Raw genomic sequence first — 15250 nt, forward strand, 5'->3', positions numbered from 1 at the left:
CAGGGTGCTGACTGGGAGGAAGCTGGAGATGGGCAGAGGGTCAGAGAGCCTGGTGGCTGGGATAGGTGGGGGACAGGGAGACAGTGTCACTGGCACATATCAGGGTTGGGAGACACCAGGGTCATTTTGGACTGGTTGACCATGAGCCACAGAGGTTACTCCTGGAACTCTGCCCTCTTGACGGCAGCAGGGTTTGCTTGCTTGCTTGTCTGTTTTTATAACAGCTGCATTGAGCTATAATGCAAATACTGTACAGTTCACCCATCTAGAGTGTGCCGTTCCTTGGTTTTCAGCATCCACAGAGTGGTGCCATCACATCATCACAATTTTACAACATTTCCATCACCCCAAAGGAAGCCTCACACCCTTTAGCAGCTGCTGCTGTGCCCCTCAAGTCTCCCAGCCCTGGGCAACTACTAATCTACTTGCTATCAACTTGCCTGTTGTGGATACTCTGTATAAATCGAATCATGTAATACATGCTCTTTTGTGGCTCATTTCTTAGTATCATTATTTCTGTGTGGCAGCCTGTATAGGAGCTTCATTCCTGTTTATGGCGGAGTACAGTGCCGTCATACACATGTGCCATATTGTGTTTACCCAGTCATCGGTTGACAGACAGTCGGGTGGTTGACACTTCTGGGCGGTGGAGAGTGGCACTGCTGTGAGCATTCATGTCCCAAGTGTTTGTTTAAACATCCATTTTCAGTTCTCTTAGGTAGATCGTAGGAGAGGAATTGCTGGATCACATGGTAGCTGTGTGTAGCATTTTGAGTTCCTGCCAGACTGCTTTCCAAAGCAGCCTACCATTTTACTTTTGCACCAGTAGAGTCAGGCTTCTTTCTCGTTTCTCCACATCCTCGCCAACATTTGTTACCTTTTTTTTTAAATTTTTTTAAATGTTTATTTACTTTTGAGAGAGAGAGAGCGTGCGCACGCAAGCAGGGGAGGGGCAGAGAGAGGGAGACACAGAATCCAAAGCAGAGCTGTCAGCACAGAGCCTGATGTGGGGCTCAAACCCATGAAGCATGAGATCATGACCTGAGCTGAAGTTGGACGCTTAACCGACTGAACCACCCAGGCACCCCTGTTAACCTGACTTTTTGATTCTCGCCATCCTAGTGGGGGAGGGGGAGGGAGTGGCATCTCATTGTGGTTGTGATTTGCATTTCCCCACTGACAAATGATGATGAAGCATCTTCTCAGGTGCCATTGGGCATTTGTATATCATCTTTAGAAAAATAGCTGCTCAGGTCCCTCAGTTTTTAATTGGGCTATTTGTATTTTTATTATTGAGTTGTAAGTGTTCTTTACATATTGTAGGTACAAGTTCCTTATCAGAGGTACAGTTTACAAATACTTTCTACCACGTTGTAGCTTGTCTTTTCACTTTCATGACAGTGTCCCTTGAAGCACAGAAGCTTTAAATTTTGGTGTAGTCCACTTTATTTTTTCTTCGGTTGCCCGTGCTTTTAAAAAAAAAATTTTTTTTTAAGATTTTATTTTTAAGTCATCTCTACACCCAGGGTGGGGCTCGAACTCAACAACCCTGACATCAAGAGTCCTATGCTGTCCCAACTGAGCCAGCCAGGCACCCCTTGCCTGTGCTTTTTAATATGATACCTACAGAACCTCTGCCTAATCCAAGGTCATCTTGTCCCAGTGCCCATTTGTTGGAAAGACTGGTCTTTCCCCATTGTATGGACTTTGGTACCCTTGTCAAAAGCCAGTTGGCCATAAAGAGGAGGGTGCTGTTGAGTTCTCTCTCCCCCTCCTCCCAGTGGAGTGGCCATGGGCGGGTAGGTCATTTCCCTTGAAGGCTCTGTCCTTCTCATTTGTAAAGTGGGTAGAGCAGTGGTTCTTGGCTGGCATTTTGTATCATGTGAGGGCATAAAAGTGAGCCCATACTGAGATGCCCATACTGAGATACCCTACAAGCTACGGCCCTGGGCCCTCGGACATCTCCGCCACAGCCCTCCCCTGCCTAGGCTCTGTGTCCCCACCTGGACTCTGCAGGGTGGTAGGAACATCTGGGATCACAGGGAGCCTTGAAGTCCATGATGCAGAATCCCGTCAAAGGAGGGGGAGGCAAGGTGACCCCTGCCTGTGTGTTTGTCCCAAACCCGAGAGCCCTGCTGGCTCTCGGCCCATTCTTACATGGTTGGATTGAGCAGTTCTTATTTTAGGACAAACCCACTGGAGTGGAATCTTCCCAGAGCCAAGGGAAGGTAAACAAAGGGGCCTCCAGGACCTACTCACAAGCCCTTGTTTAAATTAAGAGGAAAACATGTTTTGCTTCCCTCAGCGTGGGCTTGGCGCCTTTCATGCCTGCCCTCCCAAGGAAGGTGGCTGGGAGCCCTTGAGGTGAGGAATGATGTTTGGGTCTGTGGCTGGGTGGTTCAGGATTGCCAAACCACCACACTGGCTGGAGAAGAGCTCTCAGGAGCTGCTGAGGAGGGTTGGCCCCAGGGTACCACGGGTGGGGGCTGGTGCTGCTCTTGTCACTAGCCTCTGAGTCACCAGCACAAGCTTGGGCTTTGGGGACCTAGCTCAGCAGGAAGAAGTGAGCCCTGCTTCTGCAGGGGAGCCAGGGGCAGTTCTGGGTTGTGGTGACAGCCTTAGTGCATGCACCAGGCTGGGCCCTGTCTGCTCCCGGTCCTTGAGAATCAGGATGAGGACACTAGCACACAAGGGAAGCCAGAACAAGCCCTCAGCTGCTGTGTGCCAGCTGGCAGTGTGAGGGGCACAGCCTCTTGTCAGGCCTGGGTGGACATCCCTCTCTAGCTGGCCACTCACACAACCTTGGGCACAAGTTCCAGGGAGACTGCGTGACAAGGCTCCTGGCACCTAGGGAGCCCCCTCAGTGGACATATGTTGGCTGTTTTAAATAATAGTAATCCTCTGAAGAGCTCTCACAGCCCTGTAATTGTTCCTATTTTCCAAATGAGGTACCAGAAGCAAGGCCACAGATCAGGGGTCCATCCACTTTTATTCTGTCAGTGTCCTACCCTGCCTCCCCTGGGCCCTGCCTGCCTTCAGTCTTCTCAGAGGGAACTGTGCTGTGCAGGGCTCCAGGCTGAGGTGGGCAGACACTTGATAGGGCTGCAGTGGAGCAGGGCCAGCCTTCTGGGGGTGCTGGGCCTCAAGAGACAGGTGCAGGCCGCCCGGCTGGAGGAGAGAGAAAGGGCCTGGTGAGGAAGGGGAAGGGGGTGGAAGAGATTCACTGTTAGGGCCACAGTCTGAGACTTATCTCCTGGGCCAGGAGTTTGAGCGGTCAGCTCTGAAGCATCCTTGCCTCTTCAGCCTCCTGTCACACAGGCTTGGAAATCAAGGCCCAGAGAGGCAGCACCTCAGCTGTGTCCTCCCTTCTCTTGTGCTTCTGCGTGTGTCTCCCTCACCCCTACTGCTGTGTGTCCTTGGCAAGAGGATGCATAGGTGCATAGGTGGCCTTTGGGGTGGTCACTGAGGGGCCATGGAGTGTAGTGGTCAGGGGACAAGGGTTCCAGGCCCAGCTATCTGGATTTAGTTGGGTCAGTAAAGTGCACTGAGGGGCAAATGTATGGAATATTCAGGAGCAGGCTGGCCCAGTGGCCTTCATTGATGAGGCATCAAGGCCGGTGGATCCAAGCCCCGGGCACTGAGCGGGGCAGACTGCCCTCCCCTACCTTCCCAGCAATACTGTCATACAGAACCACCTCTGCAGGGAACCCCCACTCCTTTACAGACCAGACACACCTAGGCGACAGCAAAGGGCCTGTTTGAGCGTGCTTTGAAGAGAAGCTATTGTTACGGGGCACCTGGCGTCTCCAGTGATTCTGCCTTGAGGTTCGGATGGTGGGTGTTGACCACACCACTCTTGTTCTGAGGAGCTGGGCATGAAATGGCCCAGCAGGGAGGAGACAGAAGAGGAAGCAGGAAAGGCTTGGGCCTTCCTTGCTATGCCCTGGCTCCGGTGTTCTGGCAGGGGGGTGGACACTGGTCTCTGGGGGCCTTTCTGGTTGCTGCTCTGTGAACTAACAGTCACAACCCCCATTCCTCACCCCCGGCCCACAGTGAAAACCCCCTACCCACGGTGGAGATTGCCATCCGGAACACAGGCGATGCTGACCAATGGTGCCCACTGCTGGAGACTCTGACAGACGCTGAGATGGAAAAGAAGATCCGAGACCAGGACAGGAACACAAGGTACCCCTCCCCCTTTAGGCCCCTGGCAGCATGCTCTGCACACAGCCACTGTCTTGCAGGCAGGGGAGGGACCCTGGTTCTGAGAAGGTACCTGCATGGCCAGAGGCAGGCCCTGGGTGATGAGTCCCAATCTATCTAGACCCCAGGTGGGTTTTCCTTCAGGGAACAAAAGTTAAGCCCTCAGGTTGGATCTGACCACAGCCCAGACCTATGTGTCTAGAACCCTGGAGACATAGGCAAGACATGAGCAGGCAGGAGAGAGGGCATTGTCAGGGCGTCAAGCAGTGAACAGGCTCTGGCCGAGGGAGGGGCTGGGGATCCCACCTTTTGTATCCTGTTTCCGTCCCTGCTCCCTTGGCTGTGCTAGAGATCCCTAGGGGAGGGCAGCCACCCAGGGCTGGAAGCTGGCTCCGGGTCATCACCTCCTCTCCTCCTGCAGGCGTATGAGGCGTCTTGCCAACACTGCCCCAGCTTGGTAACCAGCCCGTCTGCGCATGGCTCCCACGGAGCATTGAGAAGATCGGACCGCCTCTCCTTCATCTTCTGGCAAGGAGGGAGGCAAAGGGGCAGGCTGGGGCCATCCTGAGGAACATGGGGTGTGGGGAGGGCTTCTGGTCACCCTCCCCTGGGCACATTCCATTTGTTGAGCCCAGTCCCCATCCAAGTCTCTGGTCAGAAAGAGGCCTCGTTTTGGGTTATGTTTTGTTTTTGTATAGGAGCCCCAGGCAGGGCTAGCAACACTTTTTAAATAAAAGACAACAGGTCATGTTCCATTTTTTCAAGGTGGTAGCATAAAAATAAGAAAGGGGACGAGGAGCAGGACTTGGCTGGGCTGGTGTGGGACCAAGGCTGGCATGCCAGGCCTCTCAGCCTTCTCTGCCTCAGAGTCCCAGGTGGGCAGGTTGGGGCTAAGTTTCTATCCAAGGCCAACCATAGCACAGTCTTGCTTTTCCTCAGGCCCTCCAGCTGATGGACATGACAAGTGAGGTCATGAGGCTCAGGGTAGGGGGGCCCACTTACCTTTCAGTGACGGCCCCACCCCACCCCCTTTGCTTGGCCTTGTGAAGGAGCTACAGGCTTTCCTGCCATCCTTGGGCTCTGCACGTCTGGGCTATTGTGCCACCCCTGGCCAGGAGCATTGCTTCTCTGGAGTCCCTTACAGCAGCCCCGTCTTTTGTGGTTGCTGCAGGGGCATTACCAGCTTGGGTGCCCAAGGGCCCATGCCTGGCTGTTCAGGCTCCAGCGGGCGTGCAACGCTCTTGCCACACCTTGCAGCGGTGCATGTGCAACAGGTGGTTGGGGCCCAGCTCTGCCCCCAGCTGGTGACTCCACCCAGGCCAGCTCCTCTCTCCCAGGTCGGTTATGAGAAGTAAGGCACATGGAGCAGCATGCCTGCCCAGTGCTGGCCGTGGGTGCTGTGTGTTGAGAAGGAGGCAAGCTCTGGGCCTCTTCTCAGATCCGCCTCCAGTGAGCTGTGTGTCCCCTCTGCATTCTTGTCTAATGTGGAAGTGTCCTCACTCTACAGAAGGGACGTGGGCTCCATGAGGGTGGCATATGTGGGTCTCCTCACTGAGCGAGTGCTGCTTGATGACTTGGGTGCACAGCTACATTCTTAACGAAGGTAATGGACCCAGATCTAAGCACTGGGCTGCCTCCTTCACTTGCTGGCAGGTCTTCCCTGCCATGTCAGGGCTACTCTGCCCTCCAGCAGCATGGCAGGAGTGTGATGGCACCTGGCTCCCAACTTGACCCCCACACTGGGCAAGGGCAGAGCTCTGAGTAGGAATTGAGGTCTTGACTGCCAGGATGTAGGGGTAGATGCGCCTAGCCCTCTGGACTTGGGGTCCTGTGATCATGTCCTGGGACGTGACGGCTCCTGGCTCCCGGGGAGTTTGTACTCAAGCCCCCTGCCCTTCATCCAGGAGTGGAACTTGCTGGAGCCCCACAGCAAGGGGACACCTGGGCTTCACTGGAAGGCCTTGAACAAAGAGCAGGATTCCAGGCCCAGGCTCCACTGGCCTTGGAAATAAGTGGGCTCCATTGCTAAAGGGTTTGCTTGGTCCATGAGGCCCTACAACTAGAGGGCAGCCCAGGGGCTGAGCCCTCACTCCGAGCATTGCCAGCCCATGCTGCTACACTGCTACTCCGCAAGATTTCATTACCAAATTAAGGTTAGACTCCCATGGTGAATATTTGTGTCACCCACGAACATGATGACCTATGGCTGGAGGAGCCCCTATTGCTGCCAATCATCCAGGAATAAATTGTAATTTGGACTGGTCTAGGGTGATGAGGAAAGTTGGCCAGGTTGCCTGATGGCTGCTTTACCAAAGAGAAAAGTGAGCTGTGCGATCAGATAAGGTTTCCATGGTCCTTAGCTAAAAACATCAGGGAGAGAACGTTGCAAGGCTCTGCTATGGTGAAAATTTCTCAAAGCTTTGGGGTTGCAGAAAGGGCAGAGGACCCAGTCCTGGCCCTCCTCTGCACCTGACCTCATGGAGCCTTGGGCAAGTCCATTAACTGCTCAGCTGGAAAGTGGGCAAAGGTCCACTTGGTTGCTGATGAGGGACAGTGAGGCATCAGCCTGAGGGCACCATGGGCAGGAGCCCCTACAGACTGGGCTTGGCACAACAGGGACATCCCAGTCCTGGCCCCAGCCAGTGAGATCTGACCAGCTCCCTTGCTGCCTGGCAGGGAGCAGAGATCTGGTGCAGGTGGGATTTGCCCAAGGCTCCAGCAAGGCACTGGCAAAGCTAGAGTGAAAACCCGGAGTGTGCCATCTGCTAGTTCACTGCTGCTAGGCAACTATGGGCAGGTTCTTGACCCACTCTGGGCCTCCCTTCTGGTCTGAGAGGGCAGGCCAGGCTTAGTGGCTCTACATCAGGGCCAGCAGCATGGAAAGGTGTGGCCAGCTGAGGCAGGGAGCCAGTGCTGTGGACGAAGAGGTGCAGGTCATCCTGTTTATTTGGGTGGGCCCTGGGCACAGGCCCAGTCTGCAGGACAGGTTGCTCTCCTGAAAGCGGGAGTTAGGGGTGGGAGGGAGGTCTGTCAGAGACCAGGAAAACAGGCTTCTTGGGCTGGCCCTGGCCCTGGGTAGGGTCATTGCTGCAGGGGTCCTGGCTGCTCCTCCGGGAGGGGCAGGTAATTGGGGTCCTCCTCTCGGGCATCCAGTAGCAGCTTCCTGTAGGGAGGGGCCCACACTGAGCTGAGGCCAGCAGGGGTCCCCAGTGGGGTCAGGAGCCATCTTGAGGGAGTGTAGGGGGATAACTGTCATCTCTAGCACTTACAGGAAATTGGGGGTCAGCAGCAACCTCTTGCCTCCAGGCTGGTTGGGGAAAACATCCTCTAGGAAGTAGTAAATGTGGCCCACAGCAATCCCTGTAGGAGAGCAAAGGACTGCTGAGGCCACCCTCCACAGTCCCGAGTCTGGAGCCAGCACAACCTGCTCCCTGACTCCACGCACAGCTCTGGAGGCCAGCCAGGCCAAGTAACCTCAGGCCTCAGAACACGAGTACACAACATCTTGCACAGACTGCCAGCCCAGGGTGGGGCCAGGGTTGACCCTGAAGGATTGGCTTACCTGGCCCAGAAGTGGGCAAGACTTGGAGAGGGGATGGGCTGAGAACATGGGAGGAACAGGAGCAAAGGTTGGAATCTTGACTTACCCAACCCCACCCTGGTCAGGACCCCCACAAGCATCAGTAGTACATCAGGCCTAAAGATGTGAAGCAGGTATCTGGCTGGCTTATTCAAGGGGCCAGAAGAACAGAGGAGCTGGCAGGGCAGGAAGTGGGAGTGGGAGTACAGGTGAGAGGTCCATTCCAGGTGGGTGCTGTGCTCTGGCACAGCAACCAGCCTGGGAGCCCTCCCAAAGGTCATCAGGTACCAGACAGCCTGTTTCTGGGGGGTTGGGGCTGATGCGCAGGCAGGCTCACCCAGCAGGTCGACAAGGATTGAGTTGCCCAGCAGCAGTGAGAAACCCATGAGTGCCCAGGGCAGGAATGGTGCCTGGAAGGTGAGGAGGCCAAAGAAGTTGACCCTCACTCGGGGGTTGCGGCGGCTCCAGACATACACCAGCATGACAGTGAGGGCCTGGCCCAAGAAGAACAGGCTGCCCAGGAGCCCCAGCAGCTGAGCCAGAGTCAAGGTGCTGGGAGGCCTTCTTCTCGTGCAGGCCTCAGAGACCCTGCCCAGGACCCCTCTGACTGCCTAAACCCCTGGACTCCTCCCCAGTTTTCCTTCCCTCCTCACTTCTAGTGATGGACCCTTCAATCAAAGCCACACTCTGGCCTTCAGGCCAACGTGATCTGCTTTGCTTCACCTGGCCCCAGCCTCCAAACACTGCCCTTCATTGCCCCAGTTTCTTCTGGCTACTGGCATTCGGGGCTCAGCCCCCAAGCACCCTACCTGGCTCTCCACATCACCCTGTGATACTTTGCGTACAGCACTGAAGAGCTAGTAGTCCGGAGCTGAGCAGATGATGTACGCTAGATTCACCCTAAACTGGAGTGAACGACTCTGTCCCCCTCGGGCCCAGGCGCTCATGTCGGGCCCCAGGGCCTACACAGGCTGGACCCAGAGGCGCAGCGCCTAAGGTTTCAGAGCCTGGGAAGGATACGGTCATGAGGACGCCCCCGAAGAGAAACATGAAGACGAAGTCGGCCGTGCGGCCACGGAAGGAGCCCTCCTCCAGCATGCGGCAGTAGCGAAACCTGCGGCGTCCGTAAAGGAAATGCCACCGGGAGGAGCCTTGGTTTCCCTGCTCCTGACCATTCCGGGCCTCCCCCAGCCCCGCTGGGCCGCTCCCCAGCCTGGCGGGCCGCCCACCACCCTACGCCTACGTCCGCTCGGCGCAGGATACACGAAGAGCATGTTGAAGAAGAAGCTGAATCCCAGGGGCCCAAAGAAGAGGAAGTTGGTGACGAGCCTCCAGACCTACGGGGATAGGGGGTAGGTGGGCGGTCAGGCGCGGGGCAGGCAGGGCCCGGCTGTCAGGTGCAAGGGGCGGGTGGCCTCACCTGAAACTTCCGGAACACGAGGTGCGGGTTGAAATAGAGCTGGAAGGGGCTGAGGAGCTCCAGTTGCTGCGGAACCAGGGGCGCGTCAGGTGCGACCCCGGGGAATCTAGCGGTAACCATGGCTACACCCCTCCCGGGCTGCAGCCAGGGAACCGATCCCACCCGCCCGGCCAGCTTACCACAGCAGCGGTGGTAAGGACACAGGCCGCGGTGTAGGTCCGCGTCACCGCTGGCACCTGCAGGAACTCGGCCGCCAGTCCCTGCCACGCCATTGAACCTTCTTTGACACTCGTGGCCCAACCTGCTGCGCGCTCTTTAACCCGCCTCCCAATCCCGCCTCACTCCCCGACTTTGGCCAATCCATGTCGGGGAGCGCAGTGCGCCCAGAGTAGGGGGCGGGTCCCTGGGCTCAGTAACCAATAGGAGGAGGAAGCTGGAAGACGAGGGCGGGATAGGAGAGTGGGCGGGTCGGAACTCGGGACCAATGAGCAGGCCCCACGGTTGAGCACGTGGCGGTTGTTGTGGTGGCTGTAGTAGCGGCGCGGGAGAACGTGTAGCCAATGAGGAACTGGTCGCTTGGCGTCAATCTAAGGAGAACCAATAGCAAGGACGTATTGGGGGCGGGACTGAAATTACTCCGCGAGTGGAAAAAAGACAGGACCAAGAAACAGCGAGACCGGAAGGGGCGGGATCACGCTGGAGCGTGGGCAAGCCGGGATTAATACGTGTCTGGTCCCCAGGCTCTATGAGTACACCTAGGGCTGGGGGAGACTCGGTCCTGTCTATCTCCCCCATTGAGAGCCAGAGACAGTGCCACCTAGCCTACAACAAAGGAGGTGCTCAGCACCACGTCCACTCTCCGACCCCGCCTCAGTCCATTGGACCCCACGCCGACTCCTGTGGGAGGTCTCCCCCAGGGACGCTAGGGTGCCCACGCGGGCCAGAACGAGTGGACAAGCTGGAGAGGGCCTCATCATTTTGATGGAAAAGAGGAACTCCGTTTATGCACTAATTAAGTCAACTGTTTACTGAACACCGACTATGTGCCAGGTGCTTTTCTGAATTCAGGAGATACAGCAGCCAATAAAGGATGCTATCCCTTATGGTGTAGCCGAGAAGACAGGCAGGCATAGACCTGTGCGAATATGAGAGCTAGTGTTCACAGGACCAGGAAATGACGCAAATAACGCCAAGAGTGGAGGGTCGGGCAGTAAGCCGGGGAAGTCTCTGTGAGGAAGTGACACTTGATTGTCACTTAAAAAAGGTCCCTGTGGCTTCTGCAAGCACAACAGACTGTCAGAGGAATCTGTGAGCAGGGGGAGGCTGCAAGGCACAGTAGTGGCTTGGGCAGCATGGAGCCTGGAGTGTGGGGTTGGGGTGAGAGGTGGTTTTGTCTACGGATTGGACAGAGCTGTGAGGGAGGAATCAACGGTGGTTTAGAGGTCTGTGCCACCAGGCAGATGGATGGTGGTGGCCTTTACAGATATGAAGAACACTTGGGGAAAAGGCGGGCAGATGGAGTACTGTTCTGGCCTTGTTGAGTTTAGGGTATTTGTGTGATATCTGCCTGGAGAAATCCAAGTATGGTGTTCGGGAAGAGGTTGGGCAGGCAGTCCAATTGTGGATGCCAGTCAACCGTAGACCTGTGGCATTTGTAGCTTTGGGCCTGCGTAAAGCGTCCAAGGGGCAAGGCTAAATGGAGAAGAGAAGAGGCGAGGCCTGGGCAGCTCAGCCTTCAACAATCAGAGAAGGCAGACCTGGTCAGGGAGGCCAGGGGAAGCTGGGAGGGGGCTTCCAGGAGTTGAGCCAGAAAAGGGCATCAGGAGCAAGACAGAAGCTCACAGAGACATGGCCTGGGAACAGACAGTGGGTTGCAGCCCTGCCAATGTCTCTGTAATCAGGATAATAGAAGGTAGGAGGGAGAGGAAGGTGCCCAGACAGATGTGCCCTTACCAATATGGGAGCTCAGGTGTGGACGTAAGTGTGGAAGATGAGGAATGCCCTGGACAGGGCCCTGAGGTCCCCCAGAGGAGACTGGAAAGGGGGATAACCAGTTGATAAAGTTATTTCAGGTGGATCCCAAGAAAATGAGGGCGCTCAGAGGGATTCCCTAGTGAGTAGCTAGTAGCTACTAGCTCCCTAGTGGAGCTGCTGGGAGGGGAGGGAGAGGCTGGGAGCACCGAAGGGGGATATGCATTTGGCTTAGGGGTGAGAATAGGTCTGGCCTGATACAGCAGGAATTGGACCAAGGTGCTGAGAGGTTGGTGGTGGGAACAGCCCCCCTTGGGCAGCCTCCATTTTCCAGCAAAACAGGCCAAGGTCACGTCTGGTCTGCGGTGGGCCCAGCAGAGTAGACTCCAACCTGGTGGAGGGTTAGGGGGGAGGTGTGGCAGCTGGTGGGAATGCAGGACCTCAAATGCCAGGGCTGGCGCCTGCCAGGCACAAAAGAGCCATCCAGGGAGGTCAGGTTTCATGTCAGCATGGGGAAGGGGAGGTGTTCCTGCCTCCAGGCACTTAGCAGGGGCCCTCCACTCAGGGTCAGGCCGAGGCTAATAGGAGGTGCTATCAATTGCGGAGCGGAGGGTGGAGGAGGGGAGGGGTGTCTGTCTCCCCTCTGATTGGGGCTGATAAGGCAGGCACCTGGTTTGGGGACCAGAAGCACATTCCCGGGAGGCTGGGACCCCAGGGTAGGTGGGGGTTGCCAGCTGGAGGGACAGTCACAGGAACAGTGGCTGGACTTTACTGCAGATGCTCCCTCCTCAGAACCCTGGGGAAACTGAGGCCCAGTAGGAGGCACAGCAGGGCCTGGGGCAGACCTTCATCACCAGTCCAGGCTTTTCCTGTCCAGTCTCAGGTCCAGGGCAGGCCCATTTCTCCTCTGACTCAGGTGCCTGCAGACAGTTATTTTTGGAGAGAAGTCCTGAGCATCACATGGTCCCAGGGGCCTAAAGATGTAGGCAGGCTGTGTGCTGGATGCCAACGTCTATTTAGCTTCCTGTCCCAAGCAGTAGGGCCAGCTGGGCCCACCCTCTCTTCTGGGCAAAAGATGTAGCTGAAGGAGGGCCTGTGGTCCCTGGGCAAGGTGACAGTGAACGCTGCTCCTCAAGTTGTCTCTCTGGCCTTGCAACCCTGCCTGCTGCAGAGCAAGGAACTCCAGCATCTCCAGATCTGGGGGCACCCAGGGGACCCCAAAATCTCCTGTCTAGGCTCTTAGTGCCCACAAACAGGACAGTACCCCCTTCATGCCCACCAAGCCTGCCTTCCTCCTTACAGGCCTCACATGCTAGGAGGCCCCATCATCAGCCCCAGTGACAATCCAGCAACCTGGGGTCATCCAAGCCCCACCTTCCCCAGCCCACTTGGAACTTGAGGCTCCCATGGAATTCTCCAGTCCCCCCGCCTTTTTTTAATGTTTATTTCTGGAGAGGGGACAAAGAGGGGTGGGACAGAGGATCTGAAGCAGGCTCTGTGCTGATAGCAGCAAGCGTGATGTGGGGCTCGAACTGACAAACCGTGAGATTGTGACCTGAGCTGGTTGGATGCTCAACGGACTGAGCCACCCAGACATCCCATCCAGTCCCTTTTCATCTCTGCAACACACCTCACCACCACTGCTGCTGCCACCTCTTATTTGGGCTTCGGCTTCTCTCTTCCAAGGACTGCCTCAGATCTCTGGTTCATCCATTCATTCATTTTCCTCCCTACCAGCTTAGATGAAGGTGGTAGAAATGCTCCCTACTCCAGGAAGCCCTCCCTGAGGGGACCAGAGCTCACCTACCTAGGCTCACCTAAGGCCCCATATACCTAATTTTTAAATGTAGTTTATTCCAAAGCCAACACTTGCCTGTGGTAACAAACCCAAAGAATGAGAAACAAGGTGTTTGTGTACATGTTGGAGGCAGCTGTGTTTTCCTTTTGACAATACAAGGCCTCCCCATAGTGACCCTGAGCCTCCTCTGTTGGGGGCTTTTGCTCGGGGTCTGTGAGCTCAGTTCCCACCCACTTCCAGAACATGGACCCCAAACTGCAGTGGGAAGGCCTCTACCACAGCCCCAGCCAGCCCTTCCCAGGAACAGCTGTGTCCCCGATGGCCCTTCCTGTCTGGGTCATGGAGTATTTTTAGCACTGAGTCTAGAACCTACTTGGCAGCAGCTGCTCATGGCTGGAGTGCAAGAATGACAGACTGTCCAGGTGGGCTGTGTCAGGCTTGGGCCTGGTCCTCTGAGCTTGATAGCAGATTCCAGGCTCTCCAGGAATTAGCAGGTCTCTGGGGTGGGGAGGGGGGATAGGGAAGGACAAGGAGGTCTGGGACAGAGGATGAGTAGCATTAGCCATGCCCCAAGGGGAAACAGCCTGTACAAAGGTCCTGAGGTGCCATGGTGGGGGTACAGAGAGAAGCAGAAAACATGGCAAGGAGGAGCTGTGTGCAGTTGGAGGCTTAGCAGGGCTGTGTAGGCTGTGGTCTTTGTCCCAAGGCAATGAGGAGCCCTCAGAGAGTTTTCAGCATGGTGGTGAGGTTACAATCGGATGACAGCTCTCTGGAGGAAGGAGACAGGAATAGAAGCAGTCATCTGAGTGGAGGAGGATGGCAGTGGCGGGGATGTGACGGAGTGAGTGGGTCAAGGAGGTAGAAGCCACAAGCCTTAGCGATTGGGAGAAGGGTGAGATGCAGGGGAGAGCCAGGTTTCTGAGGGAGACCGCCCGCTAGTTTGGGACAGGTTGAATTTGGGGTGCTGTGAGCCATGACTGCCTCAGGGAAGCCCTGTCCAGGCCACCCAACTTGGTGCTCCCAGCACTTTGCCACCTATGGTGCTCCTCATGCCCACAGACATGCTGCACTACGCTCTCTGTCCCTGGTGTCTGCTCTGGCACCAGTCACCAGAAGTCCTTGGTGATCTTTGAGCCTCAAGAAGGTGGAAACCTTCTCTCCAGGGCTGGATCTGCAGCCTTGGGGCTGGCACTGAGACCGCCCCCCCCCCCCCCCGGGCCTCTGCATCCCTGTCTGTGAAATGGGCTGGTCTTCCATACCTGAGAAATATATTTTGGTCATCTGAATAACCAAATCTATTTCTTATAAACCACAATATCACAGGTGTCCGGGTGGCTCAGCTGGCTAAGCATTCAACTCTTGATTTAGGCTCAGGTCCTGATCTCACTGTCGTGAGATGGAGCCCTGCATCGGGCTCTTCACAAAGCCTGCTTGGGATTCTCTCTCTCCCTTTATCTCTCTTTCTAACCCTCCCCTGCTCATGCTATCTCTGTTTCTCTCTCTCTGTCTGTCTCTCTCAATAAATAAATAAACATTAAAAATAATGGGGCACCAGGGTGGCTCAGTCAGTTAAGTGTCTGACTTTGGCTCAGGTCATGATCTCACGGTTCGTGAGTTCGAGTCCTGCATGGGGCTCTCTGCTGTCAGCAGAAAGCCTGCTTCGGATCCTCTGTCCCACTCCCACCTCTCTGCTCCTCCCTTGCTTATTCTCTCTCTCTCTCTCTCTCTCTCTCTCTCTCTCAAAATAGATAAACTTTTTTAAAAAAATTCAAAGGAGATTAGATTTAAAAAAATCACGATATTGCACCTCCACCTTGCAAACTAGATTACTATTACAGAGTGAAGTAACTCACTCAGAGATGCTCAGAGAGATTGAGTAACCTACTTGAGGGCACTCAGCTAGAGAGGTACCAAGACACTAAGGTACTGGTGCTAGCCTGGCCACCAGGAAGGGTGATGGAAGGGGCTGCTGGGGAAGCGGTGAGCTGCCCCCACCCTATTGTTGGGGCACGGGGGGCTGTCACTACAAGGAATGAGGGGCATCACCTGCAGGTGCCTGTGGCAGGGGCCACCAACCAGCCAGTGTCGTGCAGCCTCAGACACTTCTCCAGCCATAGTTTGGAGGCAAAAGCTCTTTGCTGCCTCTGGGCTTCTGGAAGTGTCTCCATAATGAGACTCTCCTCCTTCAGTGATGCCCCCCCAGGCAGCTTGGGTGCCTGGCTCTTTGCCTGGGCCTCAGTTTCACTGTCTCTGACCCTCAATGGCTGAATGAGCTGGG

General features: G+C 55.8%; 2 protein-coding genes across 6 annotated transcripts in view; one reads left to right on the top strand and one right to left on the bottom strand.

Annotated features, from left to right (window-relative positions):
• The window catches only part of SMARCB1 (SWI/SNF related, matrix associated, actin dependent regulator of chromatin, subfamily b, member 1), a 34387-nt gene extending 29429 nt beyond the window's left edge, over positions 1-4958 (top strand). For both annotated transcript variants that reach the window (XM_019437422.2, XM_019437423.2), the window contains exons 8-9: positions 4054-4185; positions 4625-4958. In XM_019437422.2, the coding sequence (XP_019292967.1) occupies positions 4054-4185; positions 4625-4664 (172 nt within the window). In that variant the 3' untranslated portion in view covers positions 4665-4958. The remainder of the gene's footprint in view (positions 1-4053; positions 4186-4624) is intronic.
• DERL3 (derlin 3) lies at positions 1259-9522 on the bottom strand. 4 transcript variants are annotated; one of them, XM_053902337.1, is made up of 8 exons: positions 9383-9517; positions 9204-9269; positions 9047-9120; positions 8804-8897; positions 8121-8316; positions 7473-7563; positions 4608-7366; positions 2971-3168 (listed from the first exon to the last, which is right to left on the bottom strand). In XM_053902337.1, exons 1-7 carry the CDS (start codon positions 9473-9475, stop codon positions 7285-7287), a joined length of 696 nt encoding a protein of 231 aa, XP_053758312.1. In that variant the 5' UTR covers positions 9476-9517; the 3' UTR covers positions 2971-3168; positions 4608-7284. The 4 variants fall into 4 exon arrangements, with proteins under 4 accessions (XP_019292972.1, XP_053758312.1, XP_019292971.1 ...); XM_019437426.2 differs by having other exon boundaries at positions 2971-4341; XM_019437427.2 differs by lacking the exons at positions 2971-3168; positions 4608-7366 and adding an exon at positions 1259-1469 and having other exon boundaries at positions 9383-9521.
• Positions 9523-15250: the final 5728 nt, after the last annotated feature.

The sequence above is a fragment of the Panthera pardus genome, unplaced genomic scaffold (genome assembly GCF_024362965.1).
Source record: "Panthera pardus isolate Hobbes unplaced genomic scaffold, ASM2436296v1 HiC_scaffold_15, whole genome shotgun sequence".
NCBI lineage: Eukaryota > Metazoa > Chordata > Mammalia > Carnivora > Felidae > Panthera > Panthera pardus.